The 26,464-nt window shown below is 43.4% G+C and overlaps 1 protein-coding gene across 8 annotated transcripts in view; it reads left to right on the forward strand.

Moving 5' to 3' along the window:
- Nucleotides 1-26,464, forward strand: part of SDK1 (sidekick cell adhesion molecule 1) — a 393,578-nt gene that overhangs the window by 358,649 nt on the left and 8,465 nt on the right. For 7 of the 8 annotated variants that reach the window (XM_080556193.1, XM_080556194.1, XM_080556195.1 and 4 more), the window contains 9 exons: nucleotides 1,926-2,041; nucleotides 3,470-3,656; nucleotides 4,605-4,742; nucleotides 7,759-7,920; nucleotides 8,725-8,850; nucleotides 16,700-16,864; nucleotides 19,421-19,558; nucleotides 21,542-21,662; nucleotides 21,894-22,023. In XM_080556193.1, the coding sequence (XP_080412319.1) occupies nucleotides 1,926-2,041; nucleotides 3,470-3,656; nucleotides 4,605-4,742; nucleotides 7,759-7,920; nucleotides 8,725-8,850; nucleotides 16,700-16,864; nucleotides 19,421-19,558; nucleotides 21,542-21,662; nucleotides 21,894-22,023 (1,283 nt within the window). Of the gene's footprint in view, nucleotides 1-1,925; nucleotides 2,042-3,469; nucleotides 3,657-4,604; nucleotides 4,743-7,758; nucleotides 7,921-8,724; nucleotides 8,851-15,810; nucleotides 16,581-16,699; nucleotides 16,865-19,420; nucleotides 19,559-21,541; nucleotides 21,663-21,893; nucleotides 22,024-26,464 lie in introns of those variants that run through there. The other variant, XM_080556199.1, reaches the window with a different exon arrangement.

A 26,464-nucleotide genomic window follows, 5' to 3' on the forward strand; every position in this document is an offset into this window, starting at 1 on the left:
GAGAGCACTTTGAAGCTGTCAGCTCAGGACAGACAGTAGTGTCACTACCCAGAAAGAAAATACATTGCTAAAGTGATCCATTTTCTTGTGATTGTACATATTCCTGTTTCCTGAGCGTGTCATCATCTGCAGATCTCTGTGATGTATTTTCAGGTTTGTATTATGTGGTCGCTTTGGCTTCGCACTCTGTTATGTGCTGTGAAAGTCTCAAAATCCTGAGATTTTTGGTCCTTAGCAGCACTACATTGCAGTGAATGCAGCCAGCAAGCCAGCTAGCTGCTCCCTTCGATACCCCAGAGAAACGGAGGAAGGCAGGGCAGCAATTAGATGAGAGCACCCCTGTGAACAAGCCAAACCTATGTTTTACTGACAGTCATTGTCACCTCGTGTGTTCGGTACATCCAGCCAAAAAAAGAAACAAAAAAAATATAACAAACAAATAGTTTTAGCTGAGCACTGGGATAATGGCTATTTTCAATTTTGCCTTACACATTTTAATTGTACAGCAATAATTTTGCAATAGAGTTGCCGGTGGCAAACATGCAAAAGACATGAACTTTATTTATGTTTTGGATTATTAATGTGGCTGTTAAAATTCCTCCAGTTAGTTTTGATTGAATTGTTTTTTTGTGCGATTCTGTCGTTTAATGGAGCGGTAAATAAGAATTTCTGATAATGAGCCCAAGCATCTGTCACAACAACCTGGCGCTGGTTATTAACATTTCCATTAACGGCAGGGTGGGCAGTGATAATATGGAAACCACACAGTTAGAACAAAATAAATAGTTGGTGTCAGGCTGAGTGGGTGTTAATTACTATTTTATTTTATAACGCTGGGGGGAGGGAGTATCGGTAGAAAAGTGTGACTTATGAAGGTCATTCCCTCTAAAGAAGGAAGTCTCCAGAGGAACAGATAACCGGGGCTATCTTACTTGAGTAGTGAATGTTTTATCACTTCTATTTATGGCCCGTAAACAGGCAGAGAGAAAAGAGGCAGCTTTCTCAGGTAGGCTGGGTGAAGGCTGCAGCACCATGAGCACAGAGGAAGGGGAAGCGTGCCCTTTGCCCTGCTCTTCCCTTCCCGCTTCTGGAGTTTGAACATGACACGCTTCGGCATCTCTCCTGTAAACAAAACGTGCTGTTTTGTTAAGATCTGCTGGAGGCAGAGGCAGCAGGTCTGGAAAGCAGACCTTGCTAGCCACTGGGGAGGAAAATCCACCTGCACTGAGTTGGATCCCAACAAAAGGGAAAGCTGGTGTGACCCAGGTGCACTTGAAGGAAGCCAAAGATTAGTTTTCTTGCACAGCACAATGCAAAGAAGTGCCACCGGGAGCCCAGGGGGTCCAGTATGTGTAGGTGTAATGAAATCAGGGCTAACAAGTAGCAAGCTAAAAACCATTCTGTCATACATAAAATATTAGTTAAATCAATTAGTATCTGTTTTGGGAGGTGGTTTTCAACAGCATTTTGGCCTTCATTCTCAGGCTGCTACAAAGGCCTGTAAGAAAGGCCGGGCTGCCGGTGCGAGGGGCCTGCCTTGCTCCCACAGTTCCTTTCAAGACTGTTGTTGAGGAGCCCAGCGTCGCTGCCAACGGCAAGCCTGAAACGTTACCATAGAATAAAGAAAAGATTGGCTTTTATTTCCCAAAGCTGCTGACAGGATTGAGTTTGTTCACTGTCTAACCTGGTCTGTGTGAGACAGAGCATCGCGCTCTCTGGAGGCTCGGCAGCTTCTCGGTCCACGCGCGCTGCCGCTTTATACCCGAGACTTCCCCGCGATGCTGACGCCTCCAGGGCCAGCTCTGTTAGCTGGCTGGTGGCATAAACAGAGTTTGTCCTGAGTCCTTCTGCAAATGGAACACCGCAGCCTGGATATGAACTAGTTCTGCTTGTCACTATTAATTCTTCTGTCCTCCTCTCTCTAGCTCCAGCGATGGCCCCACAGAACATCCACGTAAACTCCCTTTCTGCGAGCCAGCTGGAGCTCACCTGGGACCCTCCTCCTGCCGACAGCCAAAATGGGAATATACAAGGCTACAAGGCAATACTTCTGCTTCTGCTGGTTTCATTTGTCTTGCTTGGCTTTGCTCTTACTTGTAAGATAGCTCTACAACTACAGCTGCCCTCACTGCACAAGGCAAATTAAAACAGAATTCAGACTGCAGTGTGGAAATGGCACTGTGTCCTGAGATCTAAAGAAAGAGAATGAGGCAGGGGAAAGGGGGGAGAAAAGGAAAAGAGTGTTGCTATTTGCAGAGAAAGGAGAGCATGGGGAAACAGGGCATGCAGACAGGGAGGCAGCTACACTTACTCAGGCAACGTATCTGCTCCAAAAAGCAACAGACACAGCAGAGCTTGGGGCAAAAAAGTATTGAAGAAAACTAACTGAGCTTTCTATCTATCAATTGTTCCAAAGCTATTAGGAAAAGCAGTACTTCCTCCAAGCTAGAAGCTTGAGCCAGGTCAGATTTCACAAGAATTATTTCATTTCCTTAACTTTAACAAAATTAAATCATAGTATTAATTGCATTTGGTTCATAGGAGACAAGGACGTTGCACAGGCATGTTGTTTAGCTTCTCCAGCAAGAGAATGGACCCTCAGAGAGTGGAAATGGGCAAGTCTACAAACACTGGAGCTTGGCTTGGGTTCAGTGTCTGGCTCTGCCTCTCTCCATGAATTTAGATCCATAAGCGAAGAAAAGCCAAGCCAATGTGAATAATCTGGCATCCCTTCTTGGCAGTAACAAGCAACCTTATATATCAATTCATGTTCTTTTCCTTTTCTATGTATATAGATGGCTCTAACAGCTTGGATTGTAGAGCCAAGGTAGAGTCTTGCCTTGGCTCATTCTTTCAACTTTTTGGCTTGCTTTGGCTTGTTGTAATGCTCTCCGTGCCAGGCCTGTCCAATAAGTAGGGCTGGCACTACTTTTCTCTTGGAATCATCTTCTCCAAAGCCTAATTTTATGGCATCGGGATAAAAATTATGTAAGGCGAGAATGGGGAAAAGTACCTCAAGGAACTTTAGGGAAAGTCTTTATTACCCTCTTCAGGAAGGCATTTGCTTGGCTGTCCTATGAATACAAATGGTGAAACTTGTGTGCGTAGGGAGGCAAATTATGGGAGCATTGTATCAGGGTGCCAGTGCTGACAGGCAGCTAGCATTTTAGGGAGAATTCAAAATCTGACCTGTCATTGCTGAGCTCTGGCACCTCCTATCTATTGTCATTAGGCCACATTCTTCAACTTGTGCTCTATTTTTGAATGATGTATTCAGCTATGTGGTCACAGGGGTCAGGGTAATTTCCAAAGGAAAGGAGAAGATTGAGCCCGTGGTAAAAAGTGTTAGCATCCCATTTAATGGAGGAGTCCAGAGCAAGGCTGCTCCATCTTCCTGATCTTTTACAGCTGTAATGTTGGGATGTTTTAGAGGTGTAGGAGATGCTAAAACATCTCACTCTTCCAACAGATTTATTACTGGGAGAGCGACGTCCAAAATGACACAGAGAAAGTGAAGGTTCTTTTCCTTCCGGAGACGACCGTCCGGCTCAAAAACCTGACCAGCCACACGCGGTACATGGTCTGCATTTCTGCCTTCAATGCAGCCGGGGATGGCCCGAGGAGCAGCCCCTCGCAGGGCAGGACACACCAGGCTGGTATGGGATCGCTTTCTTGCCTCAAAGCATGGACTTGGTGGTCATCAGCACGTAACTGGGCAGCAGCTGGGGTGGTTGTCCAGGAGGGTACTGGTGTTTAGAGTTATCTTCAGATGGGTCATTACATTATAGTGGTTGTGGAGGGGGAAAAAGAGGGATCAGAAAAGGCAATCGTGGGAAAGGGAACAGTGCAGCGGAAGCTAGGACAGGCAGAATGACTGGTCCCTCTGCAAGCTGATCCAGAATGAAACTGTCTGTGGATCTCTTTGTGGCCTCTGCTATCACATCTGAAAATCTAAACTTGTCTACAGAGCCTGGAAATTCCCCAAGCAGTCTTGTGAGAGAAGTGCTGTGATTTTTGCAATTCATCTTTTTTTTTTTTTTTAAGCCACACAGGCTGAGCTGTGCTGGGTGTGACCGCAGTGGGAGCGCTCCAGCAGTTCAGCAGGCAGCACCGCTGTGGCTGGCCATGAGGAGGAAGCATGCACTTGAGCTGTGTGCTCACTTAGTGCCCTTCTGTCTCTCAGCCCTGCAATTCTGCTGCTCTTCTGAGGGAGTTAACATGAGAAATCCCAGCATCTGCAACACATTTCCACCAGAAATGACAGGGAGATATCAAACATGTAAATGCTGCAAGTTTTCAGAAATCAGCAGCTAGATAGAGAGCAAAGACAAACTTAGTGTCCCTGTGAGAGTCTTTTCCTTCTTTGTCATGTCTCTTTGCTTGCTTTTGAGATCCAGTTTTGCAGTGGAGTGGGTGGTTTTCTTAGGACAGGCTGTGTTTATGGTTGATTATGGGAAATTTTGATCCAATTGGTAAATCCCACTCTTAGTTTGTTTCCTTTAGATTTAGGCTGGGGAAAAAAAAAAAAAAAAGGGTTCTATAATACATATGTATATCAGATTCACTATGCCTGCTGCAATTCAATATATTTGTAATCCTTTCAGCACCCAGTGCTCCCAGCTTCTTGGCATTCTCTGAAATCACTTCCACGACACTCAATGTGTCTTGGGGCGAGCCGACAGCAGCGAATGGAGTCCTGCAGGGTTATCGAGTAGTCTATGAGCCTTTGGCTCCCGTCCAGGGTAAGAAAGACCTAAAATCATACATATTCATAGGAAAATGACAGAAATGCACTGAAGCATCTTTTATCTCTCCCCAATTTCCTACTTGCTCTCTGCCATTTTCCAAGAGAGGCCAGGTGGCAGAGGGTAAGTAAAACAATTCTGCTTTTGCCAAAACTATTCAGCAAACTGTAATATTGTGGAATATAGCTTTTGTCTGTCCTCTTTCATTTTCTTGCACAAACTATATTCTGCATGATTTGAAAAGTCATTTTACTGCCATTGTTACCCAATGTGGGAGAAGAGGAAACTCAGCCTGAGAGTGCCTGATTGTCTCCCCGTGTTGCACTATAAAATTGCTGAGTGGGCTCCATCCCAGAATAGTCGTCAGGCTCATTTGTGTTTCTTATCACATCATGTGTCACTTCTGTTATCGCAAAGATTGCCTGGGCATCAAATGTGTTAGTCGTCACTGGTACCACTGCTACTTTTGACAGGGGAGAATAACTGTGATAGAGATTTAGTCGTGTCTGTTTACACAGAGTTTTCAGGCAGCATTTTTAACCCAGCACTAGATTTAAGCTACACCACATCAGTGTGGTGGCCACAAATGTTTCCTTCATTTGCCAGAACAGCAACAGAAAATAATTTGGCAATTTATCTGAAAACAAATGTAAATTAATTTCAAAGGTGAATTAGAAAAGATTGCAGTTTGGGGATGGTCTTATTAATATTTTTGTATTCCTGGTAGATTGCCAGTAGTTCAATAGGATGTCCAACTTTGGCAGTGTGACAGCAGGGAGAGTAATTTCAGCCATTGCCAATCCATTTTAAACTCTTTTCCAAAGAAATGAGGATATCAACCACTAGTATTTGCTGCTTCTGTAAGGAATAAAGATCTATATTGTCTGAATATCCATGTCTCGTGCACTGAGAAAATTATACTCAGGAATGAAAACATGAGAATAAAAGCACTTTCAGCCTTTATGGCTGGCAGATCCAAGCACAAAAAGCTAATGCGGAAAGCATTTCTAATTTTGACCAAGAAATGTGCACAGGGTATGCAGGAGGTTCAGGCTCTGTGGACATTTTCTGCCTCATACTCATTCTTACACAATGTTTAAGAATACATTTTTTTCCCTGAAAGTATGAAAGTGTCAGGTCATATTTTCTCTATATGCATTTGATTTAACCTCTTCAGAATCTTTGTTTTCTTTTCTTCTCCTCCCCACCTCTGCCTGTGCTCTTTCTGATTCCAGATTGTCTCCTCTTCCCCTGTAGAAGATTTCTGGGGTGAGCAGGGAGGTTGTAGAGGACTTTTCCTTCCTTTCTAAATTTTTGCCTACATTTATTCTCCAGTTTCTACCCATTTGCTCTTGTGCCAACATTTTTCTTTCATCAAACATTTATTCTTCTGCTGTGGTAAGCAATCCCTCCCTCAAAGCCATCATTTTGCTTAGAAAGATAGAAAAGCCGTGCTCATTTACTTAGGGGGCAAGGCAAAGCCAAACTCTCTGGAGCACATCTGCTGAATGTGCTGAATGTCACCAGGCAGCAGGGCTTGTGGGGCCACCACCTGCCAGCCCCCCTCATCCCGCAGGGTCCTCCCAGCCCCAGGTCTCGAGTTCCTCCATGCCTACACTGCAGTAAAACACCCGGAGCAGAACCTTTTCCTGTATCTTTTGACTTTTCTCCCATCTGTGGTTCTTGGCTGAGCCTCCTCACCATTGTGACACCTCCTGCTTTCTTGCTCATGAGCCACCAAGAAAAACCTGCACGTTTTGCAAAACTTTTGAACGGTGATCTGTCCTGTAGTGCAGTCTTCTCCCTGTTTGACCTTTTATTGTTTAAGCTTTACAGTGTTATGTTTTACACCATAATAGACAACAAAATTGCCCTGGAGCCTTTTTTAACAGTTCCTTCTTTTTTTTCAGAACGTTACTTTGAAATGACAAATGCTTCATGATTTGTCTCTGAGAAATGATATAGTACACCTAGGGAAGGAAGGAGCACTTTTACTGCTTCCTTGTTAACCGAGGAAAGATTCTCAGAATTATAAATTGTCTGGGAGAAAACTTTGAACAGAAATCACTTGGACATTATTCTTTATTTAACTGATAAAAACTGAAAGAGGCATCTTGATTTGCATAAAATAAGCATTCAGATTGAAACACTTCTTCATTCTGTATTTTTTCTGGAGAGAAAACTAGCAGACAGCTTTCTCAAGTGGGAAAAACATTTTTCCACTTCGTATCTTCTTGGTTTGAAATGTTACATACATCTAAAGGACCAAAAAATGCCAAAAGGACTCTGTTAATTCAAACATTTTTTGTTTTGTAAACTACTTCATGTATCAAATTATTTCTATTTACTTAGTTTTAGAAATTATCAGTAAAAACTATATTTTAATTCATTCATGCAAGAAAAATTCTTAAAGAGTGAGAAAGAGTGAAACACAAGTCATGACTTTAGCCTTGTTCAAATTAATAGTGCTTTGAATGCATCCCCTTTTGCAGTGGTATTTATACCCAGAAGTTACCTATGAGATATTTGTCCCTCATTCTGCATTCACTTGGTAATGGTGGAAGCCAGGACAGAACAAAGAACAAAGGAAAGAACCTGGCCCTTACGTCCTCCTCCAAGGCAGCATTGTAGGTTACTTGGCAAAGAAAGATCAGAGAAATGCTTGCATAGGAAGCAATCTGCAAAGCTGCAGTCCTCTTCGTTTACCTCTTCCTTTCTTCCCAGAGTAATTAGTGAAGTTGCGTGTAGTCTCTTGGTAATTTCCCAGTTGTGTTGTAAGGTTTTTTTTCTTGTCAGTACCCACTTATCAAGCTTAAACTCTAATTATACTTATCAGTGCTGAAAATTGGCTATTATCACTACTTAAACTCCTTCTAATTGTAAGAAATACTTTCTTAGCAAACAGTTAGATAATTTTACTTACCATCTAGATGTGAAAAGCTATTTTTTTTCTTTTTTTGTTTTTTTTTCCATTGCAACCTTCTCTTATTTTTCATCTTTGTGGCTACTTCAGGGGTCAGTAAGGTGGTGACTGTGGACATAAAAGGGAACTGGCAACGCTGGCTGAAGGTCCGAGATCTCACCAAGGGCATGACCTATTTATTCAGAGTGCAAGCCCGAACCATTGCCTATGGACCTGAACTGCAAGCCAATGTCACAGCTGGGCCAGCAGAAGGTAAGTGGAACCATAAAAGCATGTCATGAGCTAGATAAGTTATGCAAACGCAGTGCAGCAGCAGGAAATAAAGCACTTGGGGCTTAACATGGATTTCTAAGCCAAGGAGAAGTTGAGTCACAGGAGCTCAGGGCGTGATTCAGTGGGTTTCACAACTACCCATGAAAAACACATTTCTTTTTTTTTTTCTGAAATCTAAAAGACTGATGTGAATAAACAAAACAGTGTGAATAAATCATAGCACAAACTAGCCACCCAGGGAATTCAAAGCTACAGCCAGACAGCGTGGTTCATAATTCTGGTTGTAGTGCTACGCTTTGGAGTCAGAACTAGAATAATTCTGCCTAAACCAGCAGAGGTTCCTGGATGTAAAATCAGGAAGAATTTACAATTGTTTCCTCCTGACACTTTGGCTTGTGTGCAGGGAGATGTCTGCAAATATCCTGATATGCCAAGAGGAGGCTGAAATTCAGCATTCTCTGCTTGATACAGTGTGTGTACCAAAACAGTTGGTTCTCCTATTTGATCAGTGATAACAGATAGTCTAACAAGGTAAAGTCCCTCCAATTATATCATTTTTTTTCTTAACAGACACACCTGTAAAACCTAGCCATTGGTGTTTGTAATTGGTGGGACTAGAACCAGTACAAAAATTAGCCCAGTAGCCTATTGAGCTGTTTTATATTGCACGTGCGTTGACCAATACTTCTGGATTATTTTTTTCCTTTGTCACTAGAAGAAATGAAGAATACCACACTATGTCTCTGATACCACCCACACTTGCCATGTCATTTCATCCTTCAGGGTCTCCTGGCTCCCCTCAGGAAATTCTGGTGACAAAATCTGCTTCTGGGCTGACGCTACAATGGACTGAGGGAGATTCAGGAGAAAAACCCACAACCGGGTACATTATAGAGGCACGGCCCTCAGGTAAGCCATGGGAAATATGGACAGCTTGGTGTTTTGAGTTCCCTTCCTTTGGTCCACGCTGAAACCCATCCTCCAGTGGAGAGATTGTTTGTTGTCCTAGTAAGCTGCTGGGATTTTGTGAGTGAAAGCCGTCACCGCCCAGTATTAAGCCTTTGCTAATTTATTACATGGTTTACCAGATTTTCTCCTGTTTAGGAATAGTCACGGAAAATTACCCTAAGAGCTCTAGTTTCCACTGTGCCACATCACTGGTAAATCATCCAACTGATGAACCAATAGAGTTAATAATTAAAACTCACTTAAATGCTTACAGCATCTCTCATGCACAAGGACCTTTAAATACTTGCAAACTGTGTTTTGAGGACCACAGATAGAGATCTATCCTTCAGCAGCAGAACTCAGCAGCTAATCACCATTAATAGCAGGGCCAGAACTGTAGCAGCATGCACACATGGCTTCCTCTGTTTGTTCTGCAGGGAGGGCATTAGTGGGTGAGAGGAGTCCCCTCATCACCGTGGGTTTTTTTGGTGCTTTCCCTGAGCTCCCGTGCTTCTGGCATTTACATTTTACTGAAGCTGCATTCTGTTTTTTCCCAAATATTTTCCCAGTTGGAAAAGATCATATTAAATTTAGGCGTGCTCTCCAGCTTGTTTGCAGCCTCTCCTAGTTTGGTACCCCTTGCATATTTATTAAGCGCACACTTTCTGGTAGCCAAGTCATTAACAAAAACAGTGAATGCTGCCAGACCCCTGTTTAATCTCACTTGATAAATTCCCTCCACTCTGACAGGGAATGCTGATAACCGTTCTCCAAGTACAGTTTTCAGCCGCTGATGCATCTACCAGATACTTGTTTCGTGTAGGCCGTGTTTGAATGTCATGGTGTCAAAAGCTTTGCTGAAGTCAGGATAGATGATGTCTGTTCTTTCTCCTCTATTGACAAGGTCTGCTACCCTGTCACAGGAGGAAATTAGACATGATTTATACTTGACATATCCATGTTGGCTGCTTGTTCTTTCCTTTTTTTTACTTCCAGGTGCCTACACATTGCTTGATTATATATTGATTAAGTGAATGCTTATCTGTTTGACTATATAAAGGATCCTAACTGTTTCTTGGATGTGTCTTAAATGTAAGGTTGTATTTAAACCCAACAATATTAATTGCATTTAACCAGACCAGTAACAAAATCATTCTGGTCATCACTGAAGCTACAAATTTGCAAAATCATAGTTGCCTTTGAAAGAACTTGCTCTGCAGTGACCCTAACATTTCTTCCTAATTTCTGTCATTTAACGTTATTTTTTTCAAAACAAATTGAAGGAACATGTGTGCATTTTCAAAGCACTGGAGTTTCCCAGAGTGTTCAAGAGGTTTTTTGAATTAGAGGCATGACACTCAAGGTTTCCATTTGCCTTACATCAGCTTATTGGCTCAGCATTTATTTCTTTGTACGCAGAAAATACCCTCTCTTATTTAAACTGCACTGTTTACAGGTAAAAGTTAACAGGTGAAGTTAAACCAGAATCCTTCACTGAGGCTTGCTTACCAGCTTACATTTCCCCAAACAGGGTTTTTAGAGTAAATTTATTTTAGAGTGGAACCTGTACCACATGTACAGATGGTTTGCAAGCTGGAAATTCAACTTGTGAGTTGCAGCACTGCAAACTGATCGGATGTTTTTGGGGTTGTCTCACCTTTGGATGTGCACCAACACTTTACAGTTCATGGTTAACGATGTAGGATTTGTGGTCCACTCTTTTTGAGTAGAAAGAAAATAGTCCTTCCAAAGCAGGTCTGAGCTGCATTAACCCTGGGTCATTCCAGCTGGCCCTACTCCACTGATCTTGGAAACACACAGAAGAGGTCTTATTCTCCTGCTCTTGCAACCTGACTGTTGAGGCATTTAATTCCTCCTCAGATTATTTTAATCCTATTCATGCTGCTGTACCAAATGAACTAGCCATTTGTATGCTGGATTCTCACCCTTAGTTCTGGTTGCAGCTGTAGAAAGCGTGAAATGTGATCCAAGAGAGGAGACGAACTAATTGGAGCGCTTGCTTATTTCACGCAAGTGTCGGCTTCCTTTCAGTACTGCTTTTCTTCCTCATCTCTGCATGGAGGAGTTTGAAATCTGAATTATGAGCTTAACAAAGACAGAGAACTAATTCCTCCTGTCAGGTCTGGCCATTCAGAGACGTTTCTGTTTTAATATAATTCTAAGAATTTGCTTCTACATGTTGATTTATATGGGTAGTAGAGCATGGTTTGGAGCAACCTTTATTTTTAAGTACTTGTTGTCCAAGAGAAGAGCAGTTGACTTGTGCCCTTCACATAAAATCAAGGAAGGAGAAGATATTCATCCTTCTGAGATCAAAAAAGGGACATTGAACAGACAGATGAAAAGCTTTAGCTTGTTGCCAATATTCAAATGCAATACCACTACCTTAGTATTTCACATCTCAAGTGTCATCTATTATAGGCCTCATTACCCCAAACGTTAAATGCTGTATCATCTCATTTTCCCTGCTGTAGCTCCCTGCCAAGGCTCTTCCATCAGAGTAAGAGGGTGGCTTTCTGTCATAAATGGCAAACCCCTACCCCCTTTTGTCACTTCCCTTTGAATTTTTCAGTGCCCTGCTGTGTTTCACAGGGCTCTAGCCATCCTGCTGGGTTTAGCAGTGATGGCAGCAGGCAGCTGAGATTGTTCATTTGATCTCCCCGTTTCTCCCTCGGATTTATGGAAGGTGACCAGACTGACTACTTCTTGTGCATTTTGAATATACTCAGACACCAGCATGGAGCAGGCAAACCAATATTTTTTCCAGAGTGATCTGTGCTAGAGGAAGACAGTACAGAAACAGAACTGTTTTTCTTTTCCTTCAACTCCTCTGTCCCTGGAGAAATGGATTCCAGTTTAGCTTCTTGTGCATTACAAGAAATGCAATTAAGCAGCCTCTGTCGCTGCCATAGTAAGCGCTCCCCAGACATCGACTAGGCTGGCTAAGAAGTGGGTATTAGATCATGTCCTTTGTTTCCATGTGCAGAGCAAAAGACAGAAATGGCACATCAATAAGGTTCCCAGCACTGCCGGTGGGAGTGGAGAAGGTGGGTCTGCCCCTCTTTTCGCCTCTGTGTGTCATCTCCAAGGCTCCTCTCTCTGTACTGTGCTTTAATGGCAGGCTCGCGGCCTGTAAAGCGTTGAGCAGGCCCACTCAGGCTTTCCTTCCCGATTATCCCCTACCTGCAAAGCAGGTGTTTCTGCACAGTGTCCCAGGGACCCCCTCTGCCAGGAGGACACGTGCATGTGTAGGCCTTCACACACGTATTGGCCTGCTACAGTCGTCTCGAGCTGTGGGGCAGCTGAGCAGATGCTCAGTCAGTCTGTTTTACAGCTTGTGGCATCTCAGGAAAGCCTCCGACCCGGGATGAGACTGCAGAGGCTTCCTCTTGTGCTTCCTCTCTCCCCACCATGTGTTTTGGGTTTTGTTTGTTTGCTTTTCCCAAGTAGGGAATGACTTCGGGCCAGTGGGAGCTAATTGCAGCTTAATATGTTTCCAATAATAATAATTCTAGCGCTCTGGCTGGCATGAATAGGCTGGTTAGGCCTCAGATCAGCTACAAATCATGTGCTCAGGATGTAGACAAGTCAGAATAGTGTTTTCTTTTGTTCCCTCAGCTGATCAGTTCCATGAGGGCGGCAGACGTTTTGGGGAAGAACTTGTCTATTTGGAGTGAGGATTGTCCTTCCCATAAATGCTGGTTTTCGCTTCTCACACCCCAAGGGCAGATCTCACTTCAGTTTTCTTTCTGGTGTCTTGAGTAATGTTTTCATGTTTTCTTCCTTTTCTATTTATTTTTAAACAAATGAGGGAGTGCAGTGTCAAACATGGACTCAAACCAGCAAAAGTCAGTAAATTCAAAGTGAAGGGTGCAGCTGCATTGCCGGCATCTGCCATGGGGCCTTTGGTTCGCTTCTGCTTGCAAACAACATGCTGAGGCTGACAGTTTGTCAGCCTTCACTTCCCATTCTTGTCCTTTCATTAGTTTGCATGATAATCCAGCCCTTTGCCTCTGACAAATGCATCCCCATTTTAATTTTGCCCTCTGTAGGAGGAATGCTACTCGCATTCAGCTGGTCCTTAACTCTCAGCTGCTTCTCCCCTCATAAACCACCTAATGCGTAATTAGGAGAAAGTTTTACAACACAGCCCTCCTCTTTCTCCAAGGGGGAAGGCTGGCATTTAAGACCCAAATAACTGACAGCTTTCCATCTGCCCGGCTGCAGCCATTTGTTAGTGGCTGGAGTTAGCAGAGCCAGGAGCCCTCGTTACTTCCTGACAGTTTTATTTGGACCCTGATTAATTGCTTGTGAAAACAGGCAGGCCTGTAGGTGCCGTGCCTGGGCTACACCTCGCCAGGGTGGTGAGTTGCCTGCACAGGAGGATGTCCAGGGCAAGCTGGGCTCATGGTGGTTTTGACTTCTCTTGTAATTTAGGTTTTCTCCCCATGCATTGTTAAGAGGCTGAGAGCCCACTGAAAGGCCATGTGAAATACAGAAGGGGACAGATGTTACTGCTTGCAAAGGCTTCTGCTCCAACACAAGTGCAGTGCCAGCTGTGCTGCGTGGCACAGGACATGAACCAGGAGCTGACTGGGGCTGGCTGAGCCTTGTACCTCCTTGCAGGGGTCCAGCATCGCAAACTTGGCTTATCTTGGTGGTTTCCTTGAGTTAATACTCAGTTGATATCCCAACCATGGCATGCACATCCTTCCTCCCTAAACTGAGTGGAAAATGATGTGTACGGTATACTAATGATTTTCTACTGAACTTAAAGGCCAATCTTTGCTATCACAGGTGACCTTCTAATGAATTCTATCTCAGCTGAACTTCTAACATTTAGAGCAAACCTATTTTTAAGGGATGGGGGAAGAGATGTGGTGAATGAATTCACAAGTCTTTGTTCAATATTTAATTACAGAGCTCAGTACTGAAATAAAATGCTTTTTTGGTTTGGATATATCTGACTGCAATCTCTGTCTACAAAGAGAAGCCTGAATATTCCAGATGGAGATGAGATAAACTGAAGCTCTGTAATTAAAAACCTTATTGGCCAAAGCTGGGGAAGCTGCAGACTACCCTGTGCATGGCATTTGCTTGATGTCAGCAATGGGGGAGACATAAGGATGTCCCTTTCTTCCCAGGCTGCCACCCTGAAGCATGTCTAATCACTGCAACTGCAACAGCATCTCTCTGGGTTCCCAAAGATCACACACTGGGTCCCATCTTGGCCAAGCCCTCTCTTCTACCCCCAGAAAAAATACCTCAGGTGGGCCAGAAAATATATGGCCACTAGCTGGAGCACCTCTGAGTCCCCATGAGGCAGGAATCCCCCTGACGAAACATCCACCAGCAGCCGTCCTTGTCTCACACCGTCACCACCATAGCCAAGGAGGCAGAGAGGTAGAAATGTCACACTAACTTCTCAAGGGTAGTTTTACCAAGTTTTTGCAAGCTTTACCAAGTGGTTAAATTTACACTTCCTTGGTCTGTTGGATATTCTGCACTGTGCACCCTGATAGGTTTGAGAAAATGAGCAAGAAAGTGTGTGTGTACAGTTGTGTTTGTTGCAATGAGCGTTGAACATTCATTTCTACTGTTGCCTCTTCTTCCCCCATTTAAGCGTCTTTCAATGCAAACAAATTGCTTTTCAGACAATTCACAATGGGCTCAAATTCTCTTATTGCTGTTTACAAATGTGTTTATGAAAGCTCAGGCAATTCTAGCAATTATGGCAATATTTTATAGTCTGAGATGCTTCTTCTTAGTATTGGTGGTTGCAACAATCCAACTTGGAAAATGCATCCCTCACTCCACCCTTTTCGGAGAAACTAAATCCCCAACCCCCTTTTTACTACATTGTACGTTTATGCGGTAGAAATAATCTAGCCATCTATTGCCCTGTAAAAGGGAAGTCAATATTTTATCTCTTGTTTTATAGCCATTGTAATATCCAACTAATACATAACAATGGTACATTATGATAACTTCATTATACTCTGATCATGCTGGTGAATAATGTATTGGTCTGAATTTTAAGCATGACAGAAAAATTACCTATTTTATTGTTCTTCGGTATTTCTCAATGTAGCTGGAACAATAACATTTCAGCTTGCTTTTTGCATCCACTGAGACTGCCAAACCTCATGATCAGAAAAGATGTAGTTTGGGGGCTGTTAGTCAATGTGTGTGTTGCTAGACGTGCAGCACGTTACAAATTACAGAGCCAATATTTACTGATGCCAAAGTTAAAACATTCACATGGAAATGCACCTGCAGTGTTAATCAATCCATCTTTGCTTTTGTTCCCTGTTGCACAGAAGTAGGCGGAGGGCCAAATTTTGCTCTGTTACACCAGCACAGTTTCAGAATTGCTGCAGTGACTTCAATTAGTTTACATGCAGGTAAATGCAAAGCAAATGAGAACAGACTCTGGCCTTCACTGCCGCAGCAGCAGAAGTCGCTAAGGGTAGTGCTGCTGGCTCTGGCTTTATTGTTACCTTGATAACACCTCAAGCTACAGAAGTCATGTTGATGCTTGAGTCTCACAGTGCAGAGGGCTTTCTTTCAAAGCAGGTGGCTCCTGCGCTGCAGTAGTATCTGTGCAGAGGTTATCACTGTACTTCTATTGCTGTGGGACATACAGAGAAAAATAAGCATTGCTTGAACAGCTTTGATAACTAAAAGTAGAAGCCTGATCAGGTCAGATCCTTAAGAGCTGTGCTGGCTTAGGCTAGCCGAGAGTTTGGCACCTTGTGTACACAGCCATTTTGTCGGTGGAAGTGCTGGGCACCAGTTGTTACAGAAAAGCAGTCTGTTTAGATTAATGTTTGATTCCTGCACTCAAAATTATTGACTGGCATCTTTAATTATAGTTGGTTTTCTTCTTACTGGTAACAGCATCCATCTTGTTGAAAGTTCTTTCCATTGAAGTCAAGTGAATATAAGATTACGCATATGGATCAGAGACCGGAACGGTGCCTCGTCAGGATGCACATCAGGATAAATGTCAGTATGGCTGTTGAGAATTGAGATTACCCTACTGAAACACTCTCATCAGTTATGCAGAAGGCATTGTGTTTCCAGCAACTTTTAGAGCTTTATAATACAAACAAAAACTCGTTCCTGCTTAAAAATGCATGGCACAGAAGTGCAGTGCCTGCTGCCTCTCTCTGTGGGCTGTGCCATGCTGCAGTCCAGCCCATGCAAAAGGATGTCTCTATATTGATATTGTGAAGCAAGCAGCACGCCAGTGGCACCAGTCCACCAGGCACCAGTTCATGCAAGGCCACGGTGCTTCCTGCCAAGACCCAAATCTGACATTTGTTTGCAAACCTAACCTATGCACTGGGATAGTGAAGTCAGTTTTGCAATGTAAAAAGCAGGCAAAACCCGTGCAGTTAGGACTCATTAAAGTACCAGGTTGCTGTGGGCTTAGTTGCTCTGTCAACTAACAGGCATGCAGATGCAGCGACCATACCTGGTCAGGAGGGACCCAGATGGCTGGCAGCTGCTCTAGCCAGCTTAGGTCACCATGGGTGCTGCTGCAGATTTTAGCGGAGCACTCTTCCATCTGGGCTGTTGTAAGACCCCCGTCACGAGTAAATCCTTTTACAGATGGGGTCTTGCAGGGCAATCTGACATTTGTGTGTATCACTGAGCAGCCTTCGGGTAAGCATGTCCACTGCCTGTGGTTAAAGCACACAATTAATGACAATTATTTTCCATGAGCAGAAGGAAGTGCCAAGTCACACAGTTAATGCTGTTCCTTTCCTTGCTGCTTTTCCAGATGAAGGACTGTGGGACATGTTTGTGAAGGACATCCCTCGCAGCGCAACCTCCTACACAGTCAGCCTGGACAGACTCAAACAGGGTGTGACCTATGAATTTCGGGTGGTGGCTGTCAATGAAATTGGCTATGGAGAACCAAGCGCTCCCTCTGTGGCAGTATCAGGTAATCAAGCTTTTTGTTACCTTTTCCAATGGAATTTCTTACTGGGAGCGGAGGAGAAAAAAATAAAGTTTCTCTTGTTACAATAAATCATCAAGACCAGCTTGTTTTCACTTATTTTAAGACAAAAGCAGTGTTATTACAGTATACTTTACTCTCAAGGGAAAAAATAGTCATGTGCCATTTTTAAGCTTGACAACCTTCTCAGGAAGTTTGTGAGTGTTTACATATAAGATTTCTTGCCTAAGACTAATTTACAAAGTCTACGATGTGTTTGCTTTTTCTTCTTCCTCCTCTCCTAGTATGTTGTTTTGTTTACTCTCCTTTCTTCTCTGTTCCCAAGGTTCTGTGATAAGCAATTTCTGTGTTATTTTGTATTTAGCGCTCAAGAATGTAGAAGTATAGTTTCCCGAAATTATTCATGATATCCTCTGTGCTGGTAATTCCAGCATATTGTGATACCTCCAGTCTCCCTTCATCACAACAGCTTGTTGGTGGTGCTCACGGACTCTTCTCACCCACCTGCTCTGTTGTGGTTATTCCTGGTAAACAGGGCTATGGCCCGAGCATGCTTCCAGAGTCCCTTTGAACAAACCAGCATTGTGATTTTTTGAAGGAGCTTCCATACCTTGAAAAGCAAATTCCACTCAGCTTTGCCATGTTTGGACAGCTCGAGTTCAATGGCTTCTTGTGAAGTGGGAAGCTCGCCCTTGTAAAAGTTTTTCTCAGTTCTCCTGTTACCCTTGCAGAGAGGGTTGTACTCCAGATTGCTTTTGAGCAACAGGTCTCATCCTTGCTGTGTCAGCAAAGACAGAGGAGGAATAAAAGAACCTGATAAAACGTCTTTGTGATTCAAAGTTCTGGAGAGTCCCGAGAACCTGGCAATGATCCAGTCTCTGGAGTGGCTTTTATCTCTGCTTCTCGAGTGAAAAGCATAAACACCACTCAGCGATTACCCAGCAGGCTGGAGTAGCAAATGCTGCTATCGCCATCACGGCTGCATTTGTCCTTACACAATTAACCACTTAACCTGTGAGAGCTGTCTATGGATTTCAGTGTGAGTGCTACCCTTCCTTTTCTCCTTCAGGACAAGGGCATAGACACCCTACTTCAAACACCAAGAGTCAGTGTTTTTCCTATCTGTGGTTTCACAGAGGCTGTAACACAATGTAAAGGGTCAGTAATCATGTCAGTCTTTCCTTTCCCGGAAGACATTATTCCCTTGAAGCCAGGCATGCAGCTCCTTCTGATGCTTTTTATAAATAAACCGCTTGTTTGTAAGTTCTCCGCTTGAACAGAACTATTTAATTCACCTCCTTTTGATGCTTCAGTGTTCATCTCAAATTGCTGCATGAAAGTAAGAGGTTTCCATTGAGATTCACAGTCGTAAAAGTATACAGCATTTTAGGCTGGCCACTTCAGCTAGCACAGGGAGGTATAAATTGCACTGAATCTGCTCAGCCCAGCATGGCTTGTGCAGTTTGCCTTTAGGTCTTTGTTGGCCTGGACTGGCCTCCTAGAAAAGAAAGATAGTGGCTACTTTTCACTGCTACAGAACACCCAGTGATCTGGAACAAATTTAAGCCCATATCGTAGGGCTTACAACAGACGTTTTTAGATCCAGGGTCCAGGACAGTGAGGGGAAAAAGAGTGCCTGGGTTCAGTGATAATGAGGATTTTGGTTGAAGCTGGTCTCCTGGCATCACCCACTCTTACTGGGTGTTCTCCTACCTTACAGACTACAGGGAAATAATATACAACTGCTGATTTGTGCTACAGTGGCAGCACTTTTTCTCAGAGCTGAGGGATGCTGACAAAGAGAATATCACTGAAAAAAAAATAATAGTACTTACTACTTCAAACCAGAGTGGCAAGATAACTCTAGAAAAAGGAAGTTAGTATCATTTTGTGCCTCCAATTGAGGTCAAATGGAATGAAATGACTTGAGATAACACAAAATTCAGGGAACTGAATTAATGTCAACGTGCCGCATGTTGGGCTTGGCTTAAGTCACTGACGATACTGTATAGAACAGGAGTGAATGTTGGAATTTGGGGTTTAAACTACGGAGGTAATGACTCGAATGTACTTTGTTCCCTGGCACTAGCTGTATTTTTCAAAGAGCCATTGAGCAGCATTTTGGCAAGGCAAGCCTCTTAAAAGGTGGAGTAGCCATGGGTCATGACAAGTATATTAGTGGCTCTTTTGACCCAGGGAGTATTAAGCATACCACAGTAGCTGAGAAATACAGGTGTGCTGGGCTGTGGGAAGAAACCTTCTTACCTTCACTTGGTGATAACTGCTTCTTAGCTAAGGGATTCTGCAGCGCTGCTCCAAGTGTGAGAGATGCTCGTGGAGATGTTGGAGCTGTCGTATGCTCCTGTTCTCTCTGCGATCTAGAAGTGTCAGAAAGCTTTCTGAGGGTCTTATTTTCAAGTGGGCTAGGTTATCTTCTTTGAACACCTCTGTCCTGAGCACTGTTATGGATGTCGCTCACTGTGGGGAAGAAGGGCAAATTCTGAAGGAGCATAAGGAGTTGTTTGTCTTTTGCTCTTTCAGCACAAACAGAAGCCCCTTTCTATGAGGAGTGGTGGTTTCTGCTGGTGATGGCACTCTCAAGTCTGATCCTGATCCTGTTGGTGGTGTTTGCATTGGTCCTGCATGGCCAGAGCAAGAAGTACAAGAACTGCAGCACAGGTAAGACATCATCTCTGCGCTGTACACATACTCTCAAGAGCTGCAGGAATTAGAAATGTCCTCCCTTTGAATCTGTGATTTCAACAGCATGGACTCTCTTTATAGGTATTTTGTTTGGCAGAAGACTTGGATATTTTTACTATCTAATTTGGTAGAAATGGCTTTTGCCCATAGCTTTACTGGGCAAAGAGTGCTGGATCTTATCAGGTTTTGGAAGTTAACCAGCCATGGGCTTGGACAGGACAGCATCTGGAAGTCCCGGGGACTGTAGCAAAAGCCAAGAAGTCTGGGTCAAATGCTTGGCAGACCACAAAAAATGAATAAGCTGAGTCTTTATTTAGTTTAGTTGTCATTCCCTGATAGAGGGGGAGAAGAAGGGTTCTGCTTTTCCATATCCATACCTAGTGCAAATATCCTATGCCTGTATGCATGAGGACTATATCATAACTCTTTCACATTAAATAGGGTGCCCAGCATCTCACATTCATTCCCTAAGCCAAGCTACAGTTATTGGGCTGGGACCAAGGAGCTAGAAGTCTTTGTTATCTGGACCTGTTAGACTTCAAGGCACCATGAGCATCTAGCTTTGAATTTTCCTTTACTTACAATTTTTACCAGTCTCCTTCTTGAAAGGAAACAGGAACTACCTGCTCTGTAACTAGGAATGTTAAGAGTCCCCTTTCAAAGCACCTTGTTCTGGAGCACTGAGTATTGTTTTTAACCTTTTCTTCTTCTTACATGGAAGAGTTGTTCATGTGTGTTAATTCTCAGATAGCCTTCTCCACCTCCAGCAAGAAATTGCTCTGCTGCTAGAAGGTGCCAAAAAGGCACATTAATGAGTAGGATCAGGTGGATGAGTCTTCGCACTGCCCATTCTAAAGGATTAATGTAATGAAGGAGTCTTGAAAGAATCTTCCAGGCAGTATTTAGCAATCCAGTCCCAAAGAGAAGATCTTTTCTTTCTTTATAATTCACTTCTAAAAAGCATTAGAAAATCAGATTTTAGTCCCATGGGATATGAGATGAAAGAATACCACGGCATTTTACCAAGTTAATGCTATTACATATTTGTATGCATAGCTCATAGGAAATCGCTCATCTTCTTAGTTTTGCTCTGTGTTTGGGGGACAGACATGAAAAGACAGGTCTGACCTGTACTGTCAGATATCAGCGTTCACACTGAGTCTTAATGTAGCATTGAAATTGAAGTTGAGGATAAAGTACCTGTCTGCTGCAAAGTGGCAATGTGCAACCGGTCTTTCTCCCCAGGACACTAGCTGAGCTCATACCTTTGGGATTATAAAGAAGAGCATGGGAGAGAATAAGCTCTTGCTATATTTGATCACAAAAAAAAAAAAAAAGTATACTTTGCTGTATTTTCCCTCTTCTGCCAGTCCCCTGTCCTTTTCCCTGCCTTACCTTGTCTGGTGATGTCTCACGCCTATGTCTTATCCTCATTACAGCTCTGACATCTTTTTCCTGTTTGCTGCCCACTGACCCTTTCTCTTGCTTTGCTGCCTTCTTGTCACCCCATTTTTTTATTTTTTATTTTTTTTTTGCATTTCCTAGTTTTACTTTGTCTTGCTTTCTTTCCATCAGCAAAAATGGGATTCATGTCACCTGGTTTAGGGCATCTTCAATGGCTACCTGAATTACTCACCTGTATTCCGTTCATAGTCAAAAGACAAGAAAAAGCACATGTGGAGCACAGTTCATCTGCATTATTTTAGATACCTCCAAATGAAACACATCCCCTCCATGACTCCTTTAATCCCCTCTTTTGGCTCCTTCTGCCTTTTTGCACTCCTGATATGCTCCTTTCTTCCACTTTGTACTCATTTGCCAGTAACAAAGGTAAAGAGATTTTCAAAAAAAATAATAATGTCATAAAACGTAAAGAAGGGGAAGTTAGTGACTCCTTACAGTTGTACTTGGGGGAAAAATACCCATGTTTCAGCTGAATTTTTCGTTGCCTGGCTCCAGGTAAAACCATCTCCAATGTGGAAGAGTCGGTCACCTTAGATAACGGAGGCTTCACTGCCCTGGAGCTCAACAGCAGACACCTAAACATCAAGAGCACCTTCTCAAAGAAAAATGGAACCAGGTAAGAAGCTTGGAACACCACGCTCCTGGAAGTGGCTTTTCATCTAGGTTCAGGCAGCTGTTAAATGGGCAAAATGAGACTGTTTTCTGGAGGATCTAGGGAGGACTTTACTGCCCAAGTCACTGCCCTAGGCTGTGACACTAGCTTCTAAGCATGATTTAATTGTCTCTTTAACTGTATCGTTTCAGAGAAAAAACAATATCCCATACACTGACCTGCTATGTTTCCTAGGTCTCCTCCTCGCCCAAGCCCGGGTGGGCTGCACTACTCTGATGAGGATATCTGCAACAAGTACAATGGAGCCGTGCTGACCGAGGGCTTGGGCCTGAATGAGAAGCCCTTAGAAGTATCAGAGTCAGAGGTAAGTGTTTGCCTTTGCCTTGCCAAGTGCTTAGCAATTTTCCCCCCAAATCCTGGAGAGTCTTTGAAATGCCATTCCCATGCCTGCCTCATACTGTTGTCATTATTTGTCTGTCTTGGTGACTTTAAAATGTCCTATTCCTCAGGCTGTTCACATCACATTTTAAAATTAAAATGTCCCAAGAGGGAATCACAAGCAGGACCAAGCCAGGGCAGATTCCAGATCTGTCCTTGGCAGATATTCACAGTTTTCCAGTGTTACACGGAAAGGCAAACGCAACCAGTCAGTCAGCGTGTGCTGACCTCTCTGGTAAGGAGCTGCACATCCCCTTCTGCACATAGACTGCAAAGACGGAGTGCTTTTGGGCAAACAAGTATGTGCTGCAAAACAACCAGCTGGCTGCAGCTACTGCCTGGACACGGTCTGGACGGCTGCAGTGACTGAAGTATGGGATGTGCTTTGAAGTTTTCACCGTGCCTTTTTTAGACAGCTGCAGCAAACACTAAGCTTTGGAAGTTTGGTCTTCTGTGGTGATAACTGCTGCCTGTGCTACAGGGGGAGTAAGCGGAGAATGAGTAACCTGCCAGGGACAGCACTTGCTGTGAGAGCCCAGCATTCGGGTTTCAAACACTCCAGTCCACAACATTAAGCTAGCACTAAAGGATCTCGGGTTGCTTTCAGACTCTGCTCTCCAAGGAAGGTGGTTGTATGCCAGCATTATACCTTTGGCTGTGCCCTATCTTCTGTCTCACGTCCCCTTTAAGAAGAAGTAAAGTGATTATGGTCTGCAGAAGCCCAACAGTGGCCATGGGTGAATAGGCAGACTTCAAGGGACGTACAGAAAGGTAAATCTGTCTCTCAAATTGTGTGTTGTCAGCTGACAGCCTAACGAATCTGAGCTGACAGCACAAGAAGCGAGCAGTGGGCCAAACCACTCCAACCCTGACCCTTCCAGCAAGAATAAATCAAGGAGCAGCAAGTAGTGAAAGAAGATGACAGTTTTCATCTGTAGCTTTTCTGCACCTGCAGCTACAGCTGCTTTTCCTGGCTACCTGGCTCTCACCTCCTGTTAATTACCACGGACAGCCTGCTGCTTTGCGCTGCCCTATGGCCGACCCAGCGTGTCGGCAGCTTTCCTTGGTGTAGCTGGAGCTGCTGTCTGTGCGAGGCACAAGTGTTACCTCCAGATTAAACCCACAGTGCTTTGGTCATGTCACTGTAACAACCCAGCATTAAACCTGTCATTAAAACAGTTCGCTGAGCATGATCATGAATTTAGCTCTAGCACCTTCTGACATTAATTTCAATGCCCCATGTGGTATTTCCTGGTAATGCGCAGAAGTTGTCTTACAGGGTGTCATTACTGCCTTCTATATGCACTGTTCGTGCAACATAGAAGAAAGTGGGGTTTGTTTTGTTTTCTCATGCTATTATTAAGATTATTTATTTACTGTGTATTGCTGTCAAGCCTGAAGGTCTCAGTTGAGATTCTTGTGTTTTCGTGAATCTGTTTGTGCATGTGAGTATGTGAACAAAATGTGCCTCCTGTTTTTCCTTGGGGTTTAGATATGCAGCCCTTCTGTATAATGTCTTTGATGCTTGCTTTTTTTTTTTTTTTTGTGGGGAGTGCTTTTAGGCATGAAATGTTAATAGGCTCCCAGTAGAGGTAGCAAGAGGAGATGCTGCCTTTTGATCAGCCTGAAAATGCTGTTTACGTTGGCTGGTATAGACAGGAGGTGAGGGTGGAGGGGAGCAGAGGTGGCTGTAGATGTTTGACCGCTCTGTTTTCAAATATTTGTGTACCTATTAGCTCTTCCTGTTTGTCTTTTCTGTTCTTTTGGTTTCTGTTCTCAAAGGATATCTTAACAGACAAGCTGTTTTCTGAGAATTTCAGAGTCTCCATCTCTTTTAGCAGGGAAGGGTGTTTCCTATTATATGAAAAGTTAAAGGTATCTTTTTTATATAAGAGCTCCAAACATTTGGTTCTTTCCAGCAAAGGGGGGGGGGGTGGGTCTTGATGCTGTTTTCCTCTAATACATCTTTGTGTGGATCTCAAATTTCACTTAATACAATTCATGTAAGGGCAGGCAAGGCCAAAAACTGTGCTTTTGCTTTCAACCCACGTGTCATCTTGTTGCTTCTCAGTTTTACCCCTATTGCCTGAGGTGTCAAGATTTTACATGGAAAAGAAGGGAGCTCGCTGGCTTCAAGTCTCGTGGGGTTTACTAAACATGAAGAAGAAGTTTGTGAGAAACTCTCAGGCTGACTGACTGCATTTACAACACAGCTGCCTGGGAGCCTTCCTCTGAGCTCCCTCCTGAAGAGGAGAACAAGAGAGAAATGACGAGAAAATCTAGCAGACCAAGCAGTACTCTAAAATTCATAAATCAAGTGGTTAACTTACTCCATGTCATGAAAGCCAAGCACCAGTACTGTTAATGAGGTTAAAGTAGTTTAATTGGCAGGTATGGAGCAAGAGTGCTAAAAGTGTAATTTCTAAATGATTAATAATAATAGGCTTTTAGATAATGAGTCAAGTGGACAAAGCACTGGACAGACGATCTGAAGAAATTTGGTGTTCACCACGTGCAGAAACTTGATAATATATCTGCAGTGTCATCCAGCCATGGAAGAGCAGTTTTACTGGGCGGTAGGGAAGGGTGTTGTATGTTTGCTTGTTCTCATGCATCTTTTTGGTCTCGAAAAACTGTTTTCAGGAGGTAACATCCTCACAGATTGCACCCGTTATCAGTCAGTGCTGAATGCTGGCGATGCTCTGGTCTTCCAAGCTGCTTGCTACAGTCTAACTGATTTTCCTTTTCTCGTATTGTAAGTTCCCACTTAACATTTGTTAGGGAATATGATTTAGCTCGTTTCCAATAAAGTTCTCAAGTGATTTCGACAAGTTGGGCACCATGTGGAAGTCAGCTGCAGATGACACATTCAATGAGCAAGGGCTGCCATGTCCAGAGAAGTCTGTTTGCCCTTCTAGGTCACCTCATCTCTTACAGCATATGCACTTCATGTCAACCAAGAGAAGCTGCTGCCATCTACATTTTTAGAAATAATCTCCAAAAGCCGTTTCTTCTCAAGTAACTTAATATAAATATATACTTACATAATTGGAACTATTTTCAAATTTTCCGTTGACTAAGCTAGCCAGCTCTGGTGGCTGTTCTGCCTCTGAACAGCATTTGTGCATTCCGTGCTATCAATAAAATACGTAAATAGCCTCTCATTTTCTGTATTTATTGTTGCATGGGCATCCGTGCACCCCTGGCTGACAGTCGGTAATGTCACAGTACGCCCAATCACGCTCCAGCCTATGGAGGTTTCCAAGGTAACAAAGCCACAGCCGCACTGAAGGGCGACGCAGAGCGGGGAAAATGGAAAAACAAAGCAGAAAGCCCTGCAGCATTTCTGTTTACCCAATAGTTTAAAAAACACTAGAAAGTAATCCTGTAGTATAAGCTGTCTATGTTGTCATGCAGAACGTTTATTTTTCTGGCGCTTGATTTTCATCAGGGCAGAGGGGGATGTAGGGCTGTAATTTGGAGAATTCCTTGCTGGTCAGGGCAGTTATTAGTACCTTGTTTGCAGTAGACCTTAGAAGATACTTGGAAACATGGACAGAGCAATCAGTTCCTGCCTATTTTGAAGGAAATGTGAAGAAAAAACTATGTATCAAGATTAATGAGTAGGTTATCCTTTCCAGCATCAACACAAACAAAGGTGAAAGGCTGAAGTCAGATGATGCGTGTGCAGGTACACAAGTTTCATAAAAGTCCCTTCTGAAAGGCACTGGCCTTATTTACACTAAATTAGTATTCTCTTTCAGTAGGGATAATGGACTAATTAGCGCACAGATTATCAGCAGGTGGCCTAGTTTTAAATTCCCTCTTTCTGTTCATGGCAAGTCCAAGTGACACTATTTCAAGTGGCAGCAGCCCATCTAAAAGTGTTCCCAGTATTTCTCCTCTTTATTATGTTGACTTCTGGCAGTCTCAGAAGGATTTGGCTTGGGTACAGAAATTATGTTAGTTTTGTGGGTAAGTATTTTCTCCTAGCAGTGGACAGAAATCAAGTGGCTGAATCGGTATTGTTATACCTAGCAAGTAATGCGTTCGTTTTCTGGATCCAGCTGCTTCTCAGCATTTCTTCTTAGATCTCTTGCCCTTTTAACCATCTTTATGTTTCTGTACATCTGTGGGGTCATCAGGAAAACCAGTAAGTGTGGGGGTTTTTTTGTTTGTTTATTTTTATTGTTTGTGACACCTCATCTAAGGCGATGTGATCCCTCTCTTCAGCAGGGGCTTCTTTCTTTGGGGGTGGCTGAGTGTGCCCAAGGCACTAAGACTGACTTTGGTCTGGGGAAAGAGTAGGAATACATGGTAAGGGCAGTGGTAGCATTGTGCCTTTGATGGAGGGAGCCCATCCATGG

The sequence above is a fragment of the Anser brachyrhynchus genome (genome assembly GCF_964034855.1).
Source record: "Anser brachyrhynchus genome assembly, chromosome: 15".
Taxonomy (NCBI): domain Eukaryota; kingdom Metazoa; phylum Chordata; class Aves; order Anseriformes; family Anatidae; genus Anser; species Anser brachyrhynchus.